Genomic DNA, 22,653 nt, shown 5'->3' on the forward strand with positions numbered 1-22,653 from the left:
TGGAGTCAGCAGATGGCAGAAGAGGCACAGAGGCACAGGCTTACCTGGCTGCCAGTTTCAAGGCTGGTATCTTTCGGGGGTAGGGAGAGGAGGGAAGACCCCGCCGGCTTTGCAGTTGCCAAACGGCAAAGCGGCTCAGCCTGAACTGCCTTGTGAAACCGTACTGATACAAATACTCCTGCTACTTTTCTCTGTAGACGGCCATCACAACGGGAGAGAGGTTGGAAAGTAGTCAGTGCCAATGGAAAAGCAGTCAGGGACTGTGGGATTCTTTCCGTGAGCGATGGCATACTTTTTACTGCTGTTCTCACTGCTTAATGAACCTGAGATGATTAAAGGAGCAGCTGGGTCCAGAAGGACTACCTGGCTAGTGTGTGAATCAACTCCACTGGGTACAGAGGTAGAGGCAGGGAAGGAGCAACTTGAACTCAGAGAGAGGCAGGAAAGGAGAGCGCCACTGAGCCTTGGTTCCCGCCTGACTTTCCTGTGTCTATTCAAGGAAACTCATTAATCTCAGGAGGCTCTGTCCTGTCTCCAGGATGCCTTTCCCTCTGAGCTGGTGAGTGGAGTTATTTCAAGGACACAAACTACAAGCCTTTTAAAAACTCACTGAAGATGTTTATAAACATAATTTATTTTAAGAAATAAAACATATTACAAGCAATATAGCTAGCTTTCAGATTATGGGCTGTTTTCATTAGCCATGCCCCAGATGCCTCCGGCCCACTCCCATTAGCATGGATAATTGAGAATGTGCTGCATTTCCATTTCAGCACAGCCTCTCTAATACATTTCAGGCACTCAGATGGAAAACCAAACCTCTGCCTATTACTTCACCTTCTATGAATTTAGCACATGGCACTAACCTCTATACAGTCCAAAGAAGCCTTCGTAGCGTAGCACTTTCTTAAAACAGTCGAAGCTGTTTTTATACATAAGTTCTCCCACAAAAGAGCCAGTTGATCGCTGGTTCTGCATTCGAGTTTTGACAAGATCGATGGGATACACGGCAGTGGCTCCCACAGCTGAAATCAAATAATACCAACATTTCAGAAGGAATGAAGGACTGTCTGAGAAAAAGGGGAGGCAAAGTCAGAGAGAAGACTGACCAAAGAAAAAACGTAATTTAGCATGAACAGATTTTAAAACTGTACTAACAATTACCCTTAACAATTATGGATTTTCATTTGAGTGAATGAAAGGCTAAGAGGTGTCAGTCTTCAAGAAGCACATCCCTACAGTCTAACTGCACTGTTAAATACCTTTCTTTAGAAAGCCTATCTGCAGATAAATTAAGAGAAAAAAGCCACTTCGAAGTCCCTAATCAGGTGCAGTTAGGGGGACAATTCCCTTTGCTCTTGTCCCATTTCACAGGTCCAGACTGGTAAGTGGCTTAGGGACAGACTAGAGGGCGTTTGTTTTTAATATTTCAAGATGGAAAGCCAGAGAAAAAATAAGAGGAATAATAAACATGAAAAATGTGAACTCATTATGACTTACCTCCAGCAATAGAACCCAGACCGAATCTGTAGGCTGACTCTGCAACTTGTAGGAGAACTGGGCGAGATGAATCGACTGGGGCCTTCTGCTTTGCATGCATGGGAAATGGAGAGTGGAAAAGAAGGAGACAGAAAAAAAGACAGAGTAAAAGTGAGCACATATTATTTTTTTTAAATTACCCACTAGTTTCTAAATTCATGATACAACTGAAATGTCAAAGAGGAAGTGGGTTAGGTTCAGTAAGTGGTGTTTTTCTTTTTTTTTTACTTTTAAATCCTCACCTGAGGATATGTTTTTTTATTAATTTTTAGAGAGAAGAAGGGAGAGAGACATTAATCACTTGCCTCCTATACATGTAAATAGAGTTGTCAAAGGAGGGTGGCATACAGTTAGTGCTTACAAATACTTGTTGAATAAATACAAACATTCAATAAAATCTGTTTTTTCAAAAGCCACGATAATTAAAATTGGTGAGACACAAAAATAATTACCAACCCCAGCCATCAACCGAATGAATTTTAGTCGCTATCAAAGTAACGCAATTCTAATACAATGAGGTAATTTGCAATATCCTTCAAAGTCATTTCACTGAAAACAACTTTACATAGAAATATGCATCTTTATAAACATAAAACATTTCTTCTGCAAATTGTATGGGGTATTTCCAACTCAATCCCTGTACAGACGGACATCAATAGTAACTTCATTTTGACAGATGAAACTATAAGAAAGGTACTGTTTTAGTCACATGGATACAAATATGCCATGAGAATGAACAAATAGAACAGACCAAAAACAGACTCAGAAACACAAAACAAACAGAAGGGAGAAGGTGGAGAGACACAGGTAAAAATGGTGAAGGTGAATATTGTCAATAATAATCGGTAGCTTTGCACGGTGACAGGGGGTTACCAGCCTGAGGGTGGTGAGCACATTGTAAGATATATACATGTCAAATCACTATGTTGTACACCTGAAACTAACATAATACTGTATGCCAACTGTACTTTAATTTAAAAAAAATGAAAAATGTGCAATGCTTAGCAAAGTTCTGGTATCAAAATAACAAGTGAACATACTCTGAAAATAACAGGGTGGGAAGAATCTACCACTATCACTAACTCTTCATTTAAAAGATTAAATAAATGAAACCCCAGACTTATATTTAACTTTTCTGACGCTAGAAGTGCAGCATGGTCATGAATGAGACAAGCAAGATTCCTCCTTCTGCACGCCTTTGTCGAGGATGAATGTTAGCACGGAGCCTACCAGGTGGACGACCTCTGTCAATGTGGTCAGGCCCACTGGGGCTCAGAGTAAAGAATATTCCAGGCAAGGCCCCTGTGAATTGCTCCAAATCTCTCAGCAGCAGCCAGTCACCTCGCACTGTAAACCTCATCAACCCCCTCAAACCCGCACTCATGGCCAGTATTAATAAGCAACCATCGCAAACTCTCCAAAGCTGCAGAGGGCTTGCAGGAAAATGTGTGGGAAAGCGCTGCCAAACGGAGCACAGGAGGGAATCTAAAAATTATATAAAAAATAAAAGTCCCGCCCGGCCGGCGTGGCTCAGTGGTTGAGTGTCGACCTATGAACCAGGAGGTCACGATTCAATTCCTGGTCTGGGCACATGCACGGGTTGTGGGCTCCATCCCCAGTAGGGCGAGTGCAAGAGGCAGCCAGTCAATGACTCTCTCTCATCATTGATGTATCCATCTCACCCTCTGCCTTCCTCTCTGAAATCAACAGAAATAAATATATTTAAAATGAATAAATAGATAAATAGATAAATAAATAAATAAATAAATAAATATCTTTACTTCTTCTTAATCCCCAAGTTTCTACAACAACTAGTAGCAGAGAGACACTGGTCAGCAGTGTTTAAAAATCAGAGGGAGAAGAGGGCAAGGTTGCTTCTGCCTCTGCACAGAGTATACAGTTCTCTGTCCTGCACTCGGGGAAATCGGCTTCCTCTTTTAACCACGGCCAGCTGGTTTCCCAGAGGTGCCCCGTTAGGATTTACTGAGCACACACCCACCACTCTGAGTTACACGATGCACACAGGACTCACCACTGCATTGGGGTGGGAAGGAGCTGAAAGGAGGGGGTCCTGGCTCGAGGCCTGCCAGTCCTAAAAATGTAGCCCGCATCAACCCATTGTGGTCAAACTGGCGTCTCTGCACAGACCCAGAGCTCCCAGCCAAAAACTGTTAAGTCTCACAGGATTCGGAGATGGCTTTGCCTTAAAGGATCTCTTTTTCTAAAACGCCGCTCGCCTGTGAGTGGATTTATTTTACAAACATCATGGAAGGGCAACCACCCCATGAAGGCTTTGATTCTCTAATCCTGATCTACAGAGAGGCGAGCAAGAGTTAAATGAGGAGGTCCCCAGGTCTTAAGTTTCTGACTCCCACCACTGCAAGAGATTGGTTTCTGTTAACCATAAAATAAAATGAAGCATTCCTCAAATTGTTTCCACATAACTTATGAATCCTTTCATAGAGAAAAGGGGTCTAAAAGCCTTCAAACTATGACTCCAGACTAAACAAAATTATCTCCTTCTGATACTCGGAAGAACGGAAGGCATGGCCGTCGGCAACGCGCTGACCAAGAACCTCTCTGCAGAGCAAAGGCGGCTCTCACTTAGCGACAGGCTGCTTTGCTGAGACGGCGACCCCAGAACAGGACTCCTGCCTCATATCTCACAACCGAGACTTAGGGAAGAGGAAAGGATCTCTGCCTGTTTTTGGAGGGTTAGGTTTCCCATGCAGTTAGGAAATCACCCCACCTTTGGGGAAAAAAAGCAAGCAAAGATGCCAACTCTCTGCTAATCAGAACATCCCCATGTCATTTTTCTTTTCAGCCTCTAGAAATTGTCTGGATTTGGGGTGCAACGTGGAAAAATGGTAGGTCAGACACCAGCATCAGAAACGCAACTGCATGGGAAAAGGGGTGTTGGGGTCCTCTACCAAAGAAATACCAGGAAGCACGTTTGCTTTTTTTGCCCACCTGCCTCTGGGCCTCGGCCAAGTTGAAGGGCAGAGTTCCCTCTTCCAGGGGAGCGATTCGCTCAATGTCTGCTAAGGTCATACGTCTGGAAGGAGGGAAATAAACAAGAACAAGCAACGACAAAATACAAGTTGATTAAAATGATGTACATTGCAGAACTTGAAAACATTCCCTTTTTCGTTTCCCATATTTCAGAGTCATCTTTAATTTGGCTTATTTTTCTCCCAGTGTGCTGCCCTCCTCCTACCCCCACCCAACCTCGTTTTATTAAGCCAATTAAAAGAAAAAAAAAGGCCAACTTACCCCCGTGGCTCATATAAATCTGCTAACTGAAACAAGATGTCAACTTCCATGGGTGTAACCTGACCAAATTTCTGAGCTGCCAGAACAAACTCCTCTGTATGGAAAAAGAGTTAAAAGGGGAAAGATTCAAAGAGTAGCCACTACATGCAGCACTCACTCAAGGCACTGGAATGAGGGAGCATCACAAAACTTTATTATCATTAGTCGCAGAATTCAAGTCAATCCAAACAGGGTAAGCACTTCTACAGTGCTCCCATTCGTTTGGGAAGCATGTGCCCAGGAGTGTCTCTAACATTGACTTTAAAGTCTGGTGTGATCGGATGACTGAATAAATGACAAGGATGTTTTCCAAATTGCAGGTCAGGGAAAACTAGGAAGCAACTATGAAACGTCATATGCATAGGTCCCAAGAGGTTATATCAATGAAACTGTGGAATTCCTTAGCAAATTCTGTTTAAAAAAAAACCACAAAAATCCCATGAAAATGCTGGTATCTTGTTGTAAGACTGTGGATCAATTTGCACTGCTACCAGTGTAAGTTGATGGAATTCCTCCTCATGTACTTCCGAAGACCATGTTAGAGGCTGCCAGTTTAGCTCAGGTTCTAGCAAAATTTGAAAACATTTAAGAAATTTTACATACGTCCCTCACTCAAAGACTGTCTTTGGCTTATTTAAAACTTGTTGAAGCCCGGCCAGTGTGGCTCAGTGGGTGAGAGTAGACCTATGAACCAGGAGGTCACTGTAGGGTTCCTGGTCAGGGCACATGCCTGGGTTGTGGGCTTGATCTCCAGTAGGGGGCGTGCAGGAGGCAGCTCATAAGGATTCTCTCTCATATCTTTCTATCTCTCTCTCCCTATTTCCTTCCTCTCGGAAATCAATAAAAATATGTTTAAAAAAACAAAAACAACTTGCCAAAGATTATTTTGTTTGCTTCTGTCTAATCAAAGGACAGAGAACACACATATACCATAGGGCTAATATGAAATAAAATGAAATAAAAGATAATGAAATTTAAAAATCTACAGAACTTCTTGTTGCCTTCTTCACTCTAATAATAATGATACACCAAGATACTTGCAGGCAAGAGTTCAGCTTTATTCTCACTCACCCTTAGTCACCTCCACGTCTTTCCTGCTGCCGGCCAGAGTGCTGTAGATCTTTCTAATGAGTTCCATGTTGTTAAGGAGTGAATTAAATCCATTAAAATAGGAGAAACTGACCTGATGGGACGTGGTACCTCCAGCAGCCTCAAATAAGTTGAAAATAACAGAGAGGAGAATAAAGATAAATAAAGTATTCATAGAACGAAGAAGATTCACAAGTACAAATAGCAAATGCCAGTTTTGGAAGTGATCAGGAATGCATGTATAAGAAGAAAGAGCCATAAGTATTTTTCTTTTACATTAAAAAAAAAAGCTATAAATGATTTTTAGAAGTAACTGCAACTAATCATGACCAGAACTTGTACTCTCCACACACAGTCCTAGAAAACTAAATAAATACATGTGTAGGGTTATAACAACAGGACCAGTAGTAATTTACAGAGTTCAAATTTCCATTGGAAATGTTTTATAAGTTTGTTTATTTCATCTAATGAGCAATTCTTAAAGGCTTAGACATGCAAAACTATATTACACACATGTGTGTGCTTATGCATGCAAAACTATATTGTACTAATACTATGAAAAGTGGTCAATCTAACATTAATATCATGATTTGTCATGTTACTTATAACTAGCAATAAATAATCATTTATGTACAGACTTTACAGTGGTGGGATTTCTAGCAAACAGACGTATTATGGTAAAATTATGAGATGTCATATGCTTTGATGGAGGGATAAGACTGGTCAGAATTCTGATAGTCAAAATTTGTAAGAAACCATATTTCTTCAACTGGGGACAAGGGAAACAGACAGCATGTCCCATTATGAATGGAACTTCAGTTTGGGGGTTTCAAATTCTAGCCTTCCCTAACAAGGCAAAATATTTCTATTAGGAAAGCACTTCTTTATAAGGTAACAACCACATAAATCTTCACTGAGTAATCATTTTGAATAGCTGACATGGGAGTTTAAAATGGAGTAGGGAAGGGGGGGGAGGCCAAGAAAAGGAGCTAGATTAACACAGTGCCAGAGTGGAAAGGGCCCTGTCAGAATGCCACATTTCCAAAAAGAGGCACCAGGAAAGGAAAAGGAAAAATAAAAAGCTAGCCTAAGCTCCTGCCTGTGGGAAACATTGTGAGAAATACACAGGATGGTGAAAACACCCAAAAAATCTTCTCCCTGGGATGAACAGAGCGATAGTTAGCATTGCCGAAGGGTTCTCAAATCGGAGGGACCATCAGAATTATCTGGGAAGCTTCAGAATTAGATTCTAGGGTCTCACCACCTGTAGATGGTGAATTAGATCTGGAAAGAACGTTAGCATTGGTATTTTTTATAATTATCCATGGTGATTCTTATGCTCCATGACCAAGGCTTGGAAGCTGCCACCACAGAATGTCCCAGGACACCTCAGGGGCCAGGTGTTAGAAGAGTGGCTGGATCTCCACTAGGAGGAAACTCTACGACACAGGCCAGCAAGGCTCTGCCCATCAGGAGCCACTGTTGAATAAGATATAGGTATAAGATTCAGAGTTTGTGTTCTGCTGACCTCTCAAATATATCTATGCATACAACTAAAAAAAATGTTTTTGCCTTGGAGAATAGATAAAAGCAAAGATTAGTATTTGACACACCTCAAAATATAAACAAAATTAATATGCAATCATAAATTTGTTTTTCCTTTTTTAAAAAGCCAGTTAATACGTTTTCTTCAAGATATTCTTGTCCTAATAACAAATTAACTTACCCACTAAAACTAGCCAAATCATACTGTCTTTAACTTTAGTAATGTATGCGATCACATTAAGAAAATGTTCGTTTTAAATAGAAAAACCTCTAAGTAATATGTAAGCGTTGTTCTTATAATCCCTTATTTCCTGAGCTCATGCCAGGTAGAAGAAATTACTTCATTAGGGCAAGTTACACTTACAGCTACTAGACATTCTTCTACGAAAGGTGTCAAGACATGGGGGCGGATGGTGACCATGATGTCTCGGAAGTCAATGGCTGTGACTTTTCCGGTCTTGGCATTGTCCCTCTGCACAAAGGCTTGCTTTGCATGCTCCAACTGTATTTCCTACAAATGAAGAAGGTAAAATAATGTACGTTTCTCAATTACTACACATAACTGCTTAACTTCAAGTTAGGGTGAAGAAAGAGAGATTACGTCTTGGTTTAACCAGCCCCATCAGCCTGTTAAATAGGCCCGCTCTCTCCCCCAAGCTATTGTCTTCTTCCAAAGACAGAACGTTGCTCGGCCCAGGAAACATGTCCTGGAAGTGCATTCCTCCTTACATCTCCCACCAAGAAACCAAATGACCCCCATGCTCTGCTAGAGTCTGAGGACACCAAGGTAATAAAAGTGGGATCAAGGTTGCTAGGCTCAAAGAGCCAATCAAAACCAGCTTAGGTGGCACAGAAGATCAAAGAAAATACACCTGCAGGGACATCACTTCTCTTCAAAGACGAGAGGAAAATTCTTAGTGGAAACCTGGCATACAAGCATGTGACGCAACAACAGATTGGAAAGGGCAGTTCCCCTCTGAAATATGCGATTCTTCTACTACGGGGTTCCTCAGGCTTGACGTTGTTGGTAGTTTGGGCAAGTTAAGCAGGTGAGCCATACCAGCCAGGGCAGCATTGCTGATTTTGATTTAGTCTGTTCTTGCTGAAACTTTCTTCTGAAACCCTAATCTTTTTAACGCCCCTTCTATTCACTTCGTAAATGAGAGGCATATGTCAGCCATGGTCCTCTGTCCTCAGTGAGAAAACCTGAGGACAGATGCCTCTCATTTAAGTAAAGGAGCAATGGGAAAAGGCCAACGCCTCCCTCCCAAGGCCTCAAAGAGTTCTTAGAAGGTTTGCATCCCAGATCCAAATCTCTCGCTCCTGTCTGCTGGACAGAATTCCTACTGCTTAGAGAATATATCCCTGAGTGTATCTTATAAAAGCCATAAAATTACACATCAGTAAACCCACTATTATATGTCCCCCACCCAGCCCGCAAACGTGGTCCCTCTCCTATGTGCAGAGCTTAATTACTGGCATGTTGTTTTTCTGGTCACCCAACTTAGAAATCTGTCCATTTTAATTCTTCAAACTTCCTTTCCCCCAGAGAAAACCAGTTACCAAAACCCTTGAAAGTTCCCTCAAATGTATCTTCTCCTTTTCACTCCTGATGCCACTGTTCCCAGCCCTCCCCGGACCATGCCTGATTCCCACACTGGGTCCACCTGCCCGCTGGCGCTCTGTCTGACCTCTGCTGTCCATCCTGCACACACGCGTCGACAGCTGCCTTTCAGAATCTCAGATCTGACCTCCATCCCCTCCTCAGAAACCTTTGACAGCCTTTCGTCATGAAGACCCGTCTCCGGGGCATAGTGCTCAAGGTCCTCCAAGGAGCTACTCTCAGCCTTGTCTCCAGCACCCCACGCCCAGCCCGCCAGACATTCCACACAGGCAGGCCTTTGCCTACACTCTTCCCTCCACCTAGCGTTGACAGTAGCTTTTGTCCTCTAGTCCCTGAAATCCTACCACCTCCTCCAGGCGCAGCTCAGATGCCACCTCTTAGGTCAATGTATCTAGGCCTCCGGACTGAGCACAACTGCTCACCTGGCCCCCTGCTTGAATGTCAATGGTGTGACTTGCCTTTTCCCACCCTACACTCTTGCCTTTCTCCCTACCTTTCCAGGGAAAAGAGACTATATGTCCTGTTCATCCCAATCATGGTGTAGGCAGAATGATTTAGGTATAGTAGGCACTCAGTAAACCAGAGAATAAATAGAATCAAAATAAAACTATAAAACCAATTGAATAAGTAAATCATGTTCCATGAAACAAAATGGGGTTCTCTGAACAACTGCCTCCAATTTAAGCGGAAAAAAACCCTGTTAAACGCCTTGTGAAGAATGGCCACAGTATGTATTCAATTGAAAGTAAATGAACACAGAATCCAGACCCACTGCTAAAGCTATCCTAAGCCGAGATTACTCTCAACGGTAGTAGAAGGTGTGTTCAGTTATGTACCGTTTCCCCTCGTTTATAACTCAGAGTCTTAGGGATCCTCAGACCATTATAACAAAAACAGCATCACTTTCCCTGGCCACCCCACCTCCTCAGAAAGCACACTAAGACCCTCCTGTCCAGACTGTCAGGTGGGAAAGGAACACCACAGTGGGGGTGGCGCCCACCCTGCAGGGCAGCGAGTACACCTGTATTGAGGATGGTGTCACTACACGTTTCTGTGTCTGAGCTTCCACGAGTAAACATTTACTGGCAGGGATCCCCGATCATGAAACAAGAAAGCACCTTTAACCCTAATGATGAACAACTTAAGAATGTATTTCTGACAGCTCTTAAAGACTGGGGACATTATAAATTCCACACAAAAAACAAGAAGCCAGACCTACACAGGCCTCTACATAATGGGCCAGAGTAAAAACATTTAGGTGTTTCCATAGACTTAAAAGAAGCTTACTACAGATGTGGGTGCCTTCCGAAAAACAGCTGTTTATGTTGTGACTGTTTCTTCTTCTGGGTGAAGAAATGAAACTATGACCTCAAACGCTACCACCACGATACAGCATTTAGTGAGCATATATTACGTGCCGGACACTGTTCTCAAGCACTTTATAGTAATAAACTCACTCAGTGCTCATAGCAACCCTACAAGGTAGATACCATTATTCACCTCATTGTAGCAGTTGAAAATATGGCCTCACTGACAGGAAGCAGCAAAGCTGGAATTCAAACCCAGGCAGTTCCTCCCCTGGGACAATGCTCCTAATACTGCACTCTACTTCATGGGGAGTCCGGTAATGCTGCTGGCAGGAATCCGATCACGAAGTTGACACTTAGAAATCTTAATAGCTATGAACAGATAAAATACAATTTCCTTTTAAATTATTCTCAATGCTCTAGATTTTTCTGTTGCCTGTTTTCATGAGAAAACAATAAAATTCTTGATACTTTTTTTATTAACGCAAAACTATGTGCTCAGAGTGCCAGCATTGTCTGCCCAACAATAGCAGACACGATGGAGGGCAGAACTCACTTTCTCACAATCCCACGAAACTGAGGAGGAGAAAGACAAAGGAGGAGGCCCTGGGAGCTAACTCATAGGTACTCTATAAATACTTAATTTGAGAATGAATGACATTGGCAATAAATATCCAGGCTCCATACACACGGCAGTCACTTCAAGCTCTCCACTGGCGCCTTTGAAGCTATTTAAAAACAACCTAATGTGGACTTAGGGCTACCGAGACCCTAATGGTTCCTAGATCTGAACCCAGAGGGATAAAACTGGGACAGAGAATGTTTGCTATGCATGGAATAGAACATACATAAGATAGTGTTCATTTCTAAAACAAAGAGGACCAGAATGGATAAACTCCTCACCCATGTGGCAGAGGTGAGAACAATGGAAGAAGCAATGGGAGGTGAGAACAATGGGAGAAACAAGTTACATTCAAATATTTAAAGGTTAAAGGACTATCATCAGATAAAAAAAAGAAAAAAGAAAAGGAACATGTTATACTGACTTTCTGTAGTTCTTAAAAATAAATCAATGGAGAGAAAATATAGGGATCAGGTTTTAGCACAAAGCACAGAAGTATTTAACCTGTCTAAATATTCAGCAATAAATTGGACTGACTACTTTGCAAAGTAGCAGTTTCTCTCCCAGTCTTTTGAAGTATCTGTTCAACTAAGGAACATATGTCAAGAAATTACTTTATTTTATTTACTTTAATACAGGGGTTTATGGAAGCAATATGTTATGAAGACAAAAATCTGAAGTTTGAAACAGACAAGATCTAAAGTTTGAAACAGGAATGAATGGGCAGAGCTCAAATATCAGTCACAACACTCCCAGCTGGGAGGGCTCAGGGCCGTGTGTTTGTGTCTTAGAGCCCCGGCAACACCTACTATACAGGGTTGTAAAAATGAGGAGTCATGCATGACAGGCACTTAATAAATGGTAGCTTTGATTTTTGTAGAGGTGAATGGTTTCAAAACCTCTAAGGTCCTTTCCAACATAAGTCATTTGAGTCCTTCCAGGGAAAAAAAATCATGAGTAAGAAACAGCAGTTCTGCTGACTCATCTTGAACAGCCACAGGAGATGAAGACCAGACAGGGTGGGGAATCACAGTAAAAGCTGAAGGTTTAAACATCTACTACAAGCCAGAGACTATGCCAAGAACTCCAAAGGTAGTATTTCGTTTAAGACTCACAATCAGGAGGATCAACAAGATGGCAGCATAGGTAAACACCGGAGACTGCTGCCTCAAACAACCACTTCAAAAATACAACTAAAAGACGGAACGGACATCACCCAGAACAACAGGAAAGCTGGCTGAGGAGAGACCCTTCAACTAGAAGGAAAGAGAACAGCATACCGAGGCTCAGAAGAGGCACAGTGTGGAAAATATAAAGGTACCGAGGTGCGCGCGCAAAGCGGGCTGGTGGCTGAGGGTGCGGTTGTCGTTTTAGGTCGGGAGTGAGTCTCAGACTCTGGGCTCCAGATCCGGGCGAGTCTCTAGGGACTCAGACTCAGACGGGAGAAGCGGGATTGTCCGGCATCAGTTGGAATCTGAGGGCAGCTTTCTCTCCGAGGTTTGCAGCGGCTGCCGGGGTTCTGAGAAGCAGACCCTCTGGGAACGGGACTGAGAGCAGCCATAACTGCTCCCTCCGCCCGCCCTGTTGAGCCCACCCTGCCCAAGCCCTGCGCAGAGCCATTTGCCGGTTCGCCTCAGGCAAAGGCTAGATTAGCACCTCTTCAGAGGACAGAAGTTTTCCACACAGCTGATTCTCACAGCCAGTCGGCCTGGTGGTCAAATCACTCTAGTATTAACTACAACAATCCAGGCTCAACTAGAACAAGACTGCACACAAAGACTACAAGGGGGTGCACCAAGAAAGCATAAAAAATGCAGAGACAAAAAAACATGACAGAAATGGAGGATATAGAGCTAAAAAACGCAATTTTGAGGGCTTGCAATAATGTGCTACAAGCTGCTAATAAACTTGATGAGAGCCTCACGAAAACTAATGAGACCCTTGATGCTATGATAAAAAAACAACTAGAAATTAAGCATACACTGACTGAAATAAAGAATATTATACCCAATAGCAGACCAGAGGAGCGCAAGAATCAAGTCAAAGATTTGAAATGGGAAGAAGCTAAGAACACTCAACCGGAAAAGCAAAATGAAAAAAGAATCCGAAAATACGAAGATAGTGTAAGGAGCCTCTGGGACAGCTTCAAGCGCACTAATATCAGAATTATTGGGGTGCCAGAAGATGAGAGACAGCAAGATATTGAAAACCTATTTGAAGAAATAATGGCAGAAAACTTTCCCCACCTGGTGAAAGAAATGAACTTACAGGTCCAAGAAGCACAGAGAACCCCAAACAAAAGGAATCCAAAGAGGACCACACCAAGACACATCATAATTAAAATGCCAAGAGCAAAAGGCAAAGAGAGAATCTTAAAAGCAGCAAGAGAAAGAGTCTCAATTACCTACAAGGGAGTACCCATACGACTGTCAGTTGATTTCTCAACAGAAACTTTGCAGGCCAGAAGGGAATGGCAAGAAATATTCAAAGTGCTGAATACCAAGAACCTACAACCAAGAGTACTTTATCCAGCAAAGCTATCATTCAGAATTGAAGGTCAGATAAAGAGCTTCACAGATAAGGAAAAGCTAAAGGAGTTCATCACCAAACCAGTATTATTCGAAATGCTGAAAGGTATCCTTTAAGAAGAGGAAGAAGAAGAAAAAGGTAAAGATACAAATTGTGAATAACAAACATGCATCTATCAACAAGTGAATCTAAGAATCAAGTGAATAAGTAATCTGATGTACAGAATGAACTGGTGATTATAATGAATCAGGGACATAGAAAGGGAATGGACTGACCATTCTTGGGGGGGAAAGGGGAATGGGAGATGCGGGAAGAGACTGGACAAAAATCGTGCACCTATGGATGAGGACAGTGGGTGGGGAGTGAGGGTGGAGGGTGAGGCAGGAACTGGGAGGAGGGGAGTTATGGGGGGGAAAAAAGAGGAACAAATGTAATCTGAACAATAAAGATTTAATTAAAAACAAAAAAACAAAAAAACAAACAAACAAAAGAAAAAGACTCACAATCATTCTTCGAAGTAATAATATTATCTTCATCTTACAAAGGCTCCTGAAGCTCATGGAGGTTAAGTAACAGGTCTAAAGTCACACAGCCAGGAGTCTGATTCCAAAACTGAGATTTTCACACTACTGACTTTAGCTGCCTTGGGTAAAATCTCTGTCAGAGGATCCTAAGTCTATCGGGACAGATAGCTGGAAAAGAGATGTAAAGAAGAGTTGTGGTGCTCGTTTGTATGTAAAAATAGGAGCAAGATGTGTCTCAAAGAATGCCCACTGTGGATGATGGGGGAGACAGAAGCCTTTACCACAAAGGGGAACACTTGAGGGGGAAGCGATGAGATGGTTGGCCATGATGAGAAACCTGGAGTGAGATGAGTTTAAGTTATAAAGAAAAGTTAAGCTACAAACAAAAGAAAGCTAGAGGTACAGGTAGAAACATAAATGTGGGAGATGTAGATAACAGGGCTTTAGGGAGAAACCCCAAAGGCTAACGTTTACTGCTTTTAAGTGTTGCTATGCTCCAGGGACTGCTGTGCTTTCTTTCTTCATCTCTTCCAATCCACCCAACATCCTTACCAGGTGGGCCTACCATCACCTCCATCTCGCAGATGGTAATCTGAGGTAAAGAGCAGCCGTGGGTCACATGACGCTAAGGATGAAACTGGATTCCCACCCACCCACCCCCTGCCCATGTGGTCTGGCTCTGAAGCTCCAGGTAACTAACCGACACGTTTCTTTTCAGAGGCAGGCCTACCAAAAACGAAGAGAAAAAAAGTAACAGTTGTAGAAATAGATGAGGTCATGCTACAGCACATACAAAGAGCAGGCAGACGACAAAAAAGGAACTGATTCCTAAATAAGTGAGTACTGACTGACAGTGAAGTCTTGGGCCAAGAAACTGTGCAACCCCCAGGAGGTGGCACAGCTCTGCAAACAGAGCTCCTGTGAGTGCCAGGTAAAGGGGTGCCTGCTGAAGAGAAGGGCCCTCCTCTACCTGAGGCCAAGGCCCCGAGCAGGGAGCTGCACAGCTATCGCCACGGCAGTTCTGCCCAAGCACAGGCAAGGAGGTCCACTTTTCCTTTAATACCTGCCAGTGACTGTTTCCATTCCTTCTATTCCAGTGCCTAACAATGAACGGAATAGGCTTTTATGGCCACTGTTTCCAAAGACTTCAACACACCCATTCAGATTGCTGTAGGAGGGGAAAAATCAAAGTCTTCAAAATTGCTAGCTTTACTGAAATAAACATATAGAGGGGTTATACCACGTTAGGTCTAACATTCACGCTTCTAATAGTTCCAGGCCTGTCATTTCCTTAATAATCTCCAATTTTCAAGTGGGTATACTTTGAATGCAAAAATTCTCTTTGCCTCTATTCAGACATGCAAGTGTGTGCTTCGGCCTGAGAACAATTTATCAGGAACAAAAACACCTAGACCAATAGACCCTCAAAACAAGCGGCATATCCAGATGATTTGTATTATAAAGCCACGAACACCAAAAAAGACCCCTGGCTAGTTTGCATTTTTGTGTTTTGTACAGTTTTGAAATTTAAAAGAAAATCTAAAACTTTAAAAAAAAGCAGGGAGTTGCCAGCAACATATTGATTCAAAAGAATTCCTTTGGCGTGGGGGAGAGGGGGGAGAGACATAGAAGAATTCTGGGGAAATGGCAAGTCATTAAAAAAAAAACAAGGAACAAAAATGTATAAAGAAGGTGTGCTTATAAATTATGGCATCACATTGAGCCCTATTTCAAATCAACTCTATATTACATCCAGTATCAGAACTTGCACACTATTTAATATATAAGTACCCACTTTATTTTCATTTTCCTATGTTGATTTGAAGAAAAAAATTCTAGTTAAAGATCCACATATTTTTAAAGAGTAACAATGGAACTCAGCAATGGAATAGGTAGAGAGACAAGTAGTTCGCATTCTTAACATCTTCCTGTGCTTTCCATATTCAGCCCATGCAGTCAGTTCGCAGTGAAATTTTATCCCTAATTCACTGTGTGGGGCCTTTAATTCAAAGGGTCTTTAGAAGCAGGGTTTGTGGCACTGCAGGCAAGCAACACTTCGGCAAAAACCAAGAATTGAGCTTTTCCCTCTAAATTTCCTTGCTCTTCTGAGCTAACCTTAAACTTCACAGTGGGTAATGGCTGGGGAGATGCCATATGGAATGTTCATTTTTACCAGGATGTTACTGTAAAAGCCTGCACAACAGGCTGTCCAACAAAACAGCAAGCTGACTAACGCCACAGACACAACACAGCACAACAAACGCTGATTTCTTTTTCCCTGAGAGCAGAAAACACAATGTGAATGACATGTCCTGCATCTGATTTTCCAAGTGACCAGGATCTTACCACCTCTGTGGTTACCCATCGCCAAACTAGCAATGCCTTTCATTTGGACACAACACACAATCTAATCTCCTGGAAGAGCTGAGGGCAAACAACTCTTACTCATAAAAGCTACTTTTATTCATTTCATTTTGGAACTTCAAAATGTATTGATGAAACAGGAGCCAACCTGTAGTGCAGATCCCATCTGGTTCGACTTAAAATCAACATAAAAAGCACTCACATGTTAAAAATGCAAATATAATCAAGATCTCCAGCTACTAAAGATCCATGGTCTAGATCAGTGGTCTGCAAACTGCGGCTTGGCAAACCGCAGCTCACGAGCCACATGCGGTTCTTTGGCCCCTTGAGTGTGGCTCTTCCACAAAATACTGACTTCTGCGCATGGGCCACGAAGTTTCAATCGCACTGTACGTGCGCGCCCGCATGTGGTATTTTGTGGAAGAGCCACACTCAAGGGGCCAAAGAGCCGCATGTGGCTCGCGAGGTGGTTTGCCGACCATGGTAGTTTAACTAATACAAATGGCAAGTTTGGGGACAACGGGGAGGCACAAATGGCTCAGGTTACTCAATCCGAAGAAGGACCTTGCTAGTTATCCACTGAGCTGTTTAAACATCGTGGCTTCAGCAAGGTCTAGTACAAGGGATTGCTTTTTGTTAACACCCAAAATGTTCCATCAGTTCCAAAGCTTGAGAATTTGACGTTGCAGAGATTGAAGGTTATGTTTTGTTTTGATTGATGGTGAAGATTCTAAATTTTTAAAATCTACAGCCTTCTGTGTTGAAAGTTTTGTCTTAAACCAGGATGCCATGACAAGCATAACAGCAAAACACAGTGATGGTGACCAGAAAGTCCAGACCACAGCTGACTTGGGAGCAGTGGCCGAGGGATATGTGGCAACTACCAGAACCTGAATAACCAAAATGTCCATTTTACAAAGAAAAGACTTGGGCAGATCGGTAGGTCATGTCGACCCATAAGCCAAAATAATGGTCAATTTGACTTCACAAAAAAAACCAAACTTGTTCAGCTGCATAGTAGCATGAACATGCTTTGGTATCCAACAAGGGTTGCCATGGGGATCATGTGATCTGACATCAAGGGTCCTTACCAATATGAGTGGCCAGTCTGCGACACCAGACGCAGCTCTATTCCTAGGTTCTACCCCGAGCTCTGCCCACTATGATTCACCTCTCTGGGTTTCCTCATCCTCTTCTGACAAAAGGGCAACCAGAATAAAGGTAAACACTCACACCACCTTTGTGATTGGGGCTCTCCACTGGGTCAGGTAACTTCATCCTTAAATGCTATTTGATGAGAAGACATTACAGATAATGTTTAGTTCAATTCCCTCCCAAGTCAGCCATCCTGTTTCTTAGCTAACTAATAAAACCCCAACTTCAAAATCTCCTCCAATTTACAGCATTGCTGATTTCTTGATGATTCCTCTTCAAAGCCTCTGGAAACAGAATAAACGCCCTGGCTCCATAAAGTGGGAAACAGAATTCTTTGGAAATGCCTAGGTCTGTGGGGCCATAGGCGGAGATCCTAGAGTATCAACCTTACTCCAAGGAACTGAGGAGAGGAGGTTGGAACAACCCAGCATCACACACATGAAAGGCAATTACAAGCTAAGCACTGCTCTGCAGCCCTCATTAGAACTGCCTCCTCCTTATCCTCCTACACCCCATCTCAGCAAACCACTACCACCCCCCCCACTTGCCTAAGCCCAAAACGATTCAACCATGAGTTCTGCATATCCTTACTGACCTCATCTTATCACCACGCCTGGTCAGGTCTACCCCTTTTACTTCTCTTGGACCAATTAACTTTGGCTCATCACCATTACCTCCAGCCCAGGCCATAGTTGCTTCTGTCTTGGATTGGGAGGAACTAAGCGGCCCCCCTCCCCTTCATCAGAGCCCCCTCTATTTGACTTCCACCCAATAACCAGAGTGATCTTTCTGAAACACAAATCCGATCATGTGTGCCTCTCAGAGCTCCCCATCAACCTTGGGATGAAGACCAGGTTCTGTGCTTTCAACAGTCAGGGGTTCAGAGGCTAGACCAGTGTTTCTCAATGTGGACCACCTGGAATGGCACAGTTCAGGATGCCTGCTTAAAAAGCAGTTTCTTAGGCCCAATACATATAGGACCTACTGAAGCAGATCCTTGGTGGGGACAGAGGCCCAGAACTCCATCTTTTAAAAGAATCACTTTAGAAAAATTTTATATGACATTTGATAAAACACTGTTAGAGATTTAGGAAAACTAAAATCAATGTCAGTTCCACCTGTCTCATCATGACCAAATCTAGACAACTTCTCCAAGCTTCTGTGTGCTCATCTTTCACACAGAAACAATAGCAACTGCCTGACACCAAAGGTGATTGTAAGGACAAACGCAAATCAAAGCACTATCTAAGCTGGAAAACGCTCTATGGGAGGCAGCTAATAGCAATAGTTTTCAAGTATGGGATGTCCCCAAAAATGTATCATGCTTTAACAGCTGATAGCTCAATTTTGAAAATGAAATGTATTTTAATAACCACTGCCTTTATAATTATTCAAAGTGCGTGTATACATTGTTGCGGGGACACCCTATGTATATTGGATTTGGTAGCAATCCTAGACTTTCCTATTAAGAGACTGGAGCCACTAGAAATTCCTATGGGTGGATTATATTTAAATTGTAATAACTATGTGTGAAATATATGCCTATGATTACAAAACACTATCAAAAAGTAAATGGGAAGAACAGGAACACATACCTTTTTAATGGTCATATCTGGTAGGGGTCAGAAATGTTAAACGTCTGGCAGTGCCTGACTGTACGCCCCATTCAGAGATGAACCCTTCGGAGCCTGGGCCTTGCAGACAGCATGCTATAGTGGCAACAGCATCGTACTTTTGAATCCCTTACATGCCTGTGATCTTATTATGGAAGAAGCTAAGCTCTAGAACAGTTTCTCTGTAGTCTTTTGGGGTATAACTTTGGGAACCTAATGAAAGACATGAGCATTTTCCCCAGAAAATTACCTGTAAATGCAAAATGTTGCCCTAGAGCCTGTTTATTCTTTTGCATATAATAGGGTATAATGATAATCACTCCTCAGGGTTTTGGGGGATGCTGTTATCAGAAACAGAATATTTAAAAGCACTTTATAAATTATAGAGATTGTTACTATTTCTACTTTTTTTTTTTTTAGAATGACTCTTAGTACGACCCCACAGAATACTTTGGCAGAGGAGTTTAAGAGGCCTTTAACTCTGTGCTCACAGTTGCCTATGATGGCCATCTAATAAAAATGGGTAATGGGTCTGAATAAACATGTCTCCAAACAAGATATACAAGTGGCCAATAAGGACATAAAAGATGCTTGGCATCATTGGTCACTGGGGAAATGCAAATCAAAATTACAAATGAGACACCTCTTAAGAGCTTCTAGTAAAGTGAAAGGCCTCAATCTCCTTATCTGTAAAATAGGGCAGTTAACTAGACAACCTTATGCTGGTATGTGCCCTTTAAGTTCGTACTTTGGATGGCTGCTCTAACCATACTCTGAATGCTAATTTCAGGTTTATATTTGCCATAAGGGTTGATGCCACAAGAGAATAACCAACACGCAGTTAGATGGTTGGAGCATTGTCCCATACACCAAAAGTTGGTGGGTTCAATTCCTGGCCAGGGCAGATACCTAGGTTGTGGGTTTAATCTGCTGTCCAGATGCATATGGGAGGCAATCAATCGATGTTTCTCTCTCTCCTCTCTCAAATCAATAAAAATATCCTCAGATGAGAATAAAAAAATAAAATAGAGTAATCTTATAGGGTGTACATTTCATACTGTTTATGATTGTTTCTTTGGAACTACTAGTATCAGGCAGAAAAACACAGGAACAACCCTTAGACTAATACAAGTGTCTCCAAAGTTGTTATCTCTGCACTCTGGCCCTCACAGTAAATCCTGCATCCTCAGCAAACACTTGCTGAATTGAGTGGTTTTTTCCAAGTGAGTAATAATCACAGCACAAGAAAAACTTCCAAACAGGGTAGAGAGTTTGATGTTACATGGACAGGAGTTCTGGCAGACAGAGGACACAAAAACTTCTCCAAATTCTTTTCTAAGAATACTGTTTTCAGTATGTTACAATGAATTATTCAGCTTAGCCACCATAAAATTAGAGCTTTGCTCTCGGAGCTGAGAGAGAGGTGAGTGGAAAGTTTATAGGATATTTTAAAATACACATCCCTACCCACATATAACACTGTGTTCACATTCACACACACACGCCACCACTCCTGCGTGAAGTGGAGATGATAGAACCGGGCATGAAAATCTGCAGCAGCAAGGGCCACGGTATCAATGATGCAGTCACAGGACTGTGGCCCCACCCCCTTCTGAAACCCTTCCCTGGGAACAAGACTCCAGGAAGGAGGCTTTGCTTACTTCAACACTACACTTTAGATGCGAAGTATAAACAAGGTAAGTTTAGTTCAAAGAATATCAAATGTATTCACCACTTTATGAACTTTATAACCAAAATATAGAAAACAACACACCAACTCAGCACTCGAGGGATGCCTGTGACCAGCACCGTCTCGGTGGGTGGGCAGCTGGTCCGGACGGTACACAGATGCGCATGTGATGTCCTCACAGCCACATGGTGAATTATCACAAAGTAAAACCTTTATTAACGAAGGAAAGAAAATCTGACCATGCAGAGCATGGCACTGTCCACCGACCACACAAGCATAGGTAACACACAAGAGTGTACGGATTCAAGTGGCTGAAGGTTCTACCTTCCAGAACCTTCAGTGGGATGGAGCAGCGCCGTCTCTACGTACTGCCCAGACTCCTGAAGCCACAAGCACATCTCGGCTGCTCCTGTGGCTGCAGGTAACAGGTAGCAGCATGCACGGTGGCAGTTCTTTCACGTCTCCAGCAGCCAAGTGTCTGCTTTCCTGAGCCTGGCGCCAGGGAGCTGGTGCCTCTGTCTCCGAGCCCTGCCCTAAAGCAGCGGGGTGGGTGCATGCTTAACACAGCAAGAGTCTGAAACGTAGGAGATTGAGTTCACTTCTATCTGTAAGAAGTTCCCTGAATCCAGACAAAAGTTCAAAGGAAGCAAACAAAAACATTTCATGTGTGTGTGTGTGGGGGGGGGGGGGGGGGAGGGGGGTCGGGGGGCGTGACCCAACTGCAGACATCAAAACTGGCATTCCATTGGCATTCATATAAAGTCTATTATGATGCATCCCTTCCTTCCTTTCAATCTGGGCCTGGAGTGGGACATAAAAGCAGGCCTTACCTGAGCTATTTGAACCTAGTAAAAATTGAGCATGTGCATTTGGGCTACAAAGTCAAAACCATCCTAAGGCAGGACACTGTGGGATGGGTCCACTCACCATTAGAGAGTGGAGTCAAACTCTAGTGAATGCCCTACACGGTGAAGCAGGAAACCTCATCAGTTATCCCTGAGTCATCTCGTCTTTGACTGACTTCTCCACATCTTGAGAAAGACCTAGACGTCGCTGGGAGTGGTAGACAGCCGACTCAATGCAGCATAATTGATATTTGCTTAAAGAAAAACATGATCAACCTTACTACTGCTAACATCCCATTAAGACTCAAAGTTAATTAGGCTGTATTCCATAAAGTCAATTTGAGGCATTTGTCTCAATTGCATTATTGTAATTATTCCTCATCAAAATGAATACCCCCTCCAACTGCATGCCAGTGTCTTATATAAACAACAGTAAAAATCCAAGTTGAATTCCATTCTCCACCTGAGTTATTCACATAGGTTTATGTTGATATAGAACTGCCCGTGGGGATTCGTAGACATGCCCATGTTTTTTAAAGAATACTACAAAAGCAGGTTTAAGACATCTTGTTGTAAAGTTCCAAAGACCAGGAAAATAAAAGCAGAGTAAATAGCATGACACCTTCATACATCATAACACCACCAGTGAAAGTCAAAATGAGAAGCACCTATTAAAGTCAACCTATTACATATGCTTGTGCCAAGGTATGGATGCCACAAAACGCTGACTGAATGAGCACATGGCAGTGTATGTGTGAGCCCCTGGGATCCTCCACCTCCACCTCCACCCCACATCTGTTTCCACCCACTCCTCAGAAGGCTCGGAGAGGTCTCGGGCACACAAGAGAGGCAGGGACATCAGGGTACCTGCTGCTGACATTACTAGTGACAAAGA

The 22,653-nt window shown here is 42.7% G+C and overlaps 1 protein-coding gene across 2 annotated transcripts in view; it reads right to left on the reverse strand.

Annotated features, from left to right (window-relative positions):
- SLC25A13 (solute carrier family 25 member 13) overlaps positions 1-22,653 on the reverse strand; it is a 163,786-nt gene that overhangs the window by 56,889 nt on the left and 84,244 nt on the right. For both annotated transcript variants that reach the window (XM_070424312.1, XM_070424313.1), the window contains 6 exons: positions 7,850-7,996; positions 5,923-6,061; positions 4,813-4,906; positions 4,510-4,594; positions 1,501-1,585; positions 867-1,025 (listed from right to left, as the gene is read on the reverse strand). In XM_070424312.1, coding sequence (XP_070280413.1) covers positions 867-1,025; positions 1,501-1,585; positions 4,510-4,594; positions 4,813-4,906; positions 5,923-6,061; positions 7,850-7,996 — 709 coding nt within the window. The remainder of the gene's footprint in view (positions 1-866; positions 1,026-1,500; positions 1,586-4,509; positions 4,595-4,812; positions 4,907-5,922; positions 6,062-7,849; positions 7,997-22,653) is intronic.

The sequence above is a fragment of the Myotis yumanensis genome, unplaced genomic scaffold (genome assembly GCF_028538775.1).
Source record: "Myotis yumanensis isolate MYYU_CA2020_CCGP unplaced genomic scaffold, mMyoYum1.0.hap1 SCAF_9, whole genome shotgun sequence".
NCBI lineage: Eukaryota > Metazoa > Chordata > Mammalia > Chiroptera > Vespertilionidae > Myotis > Myotis yumanensis.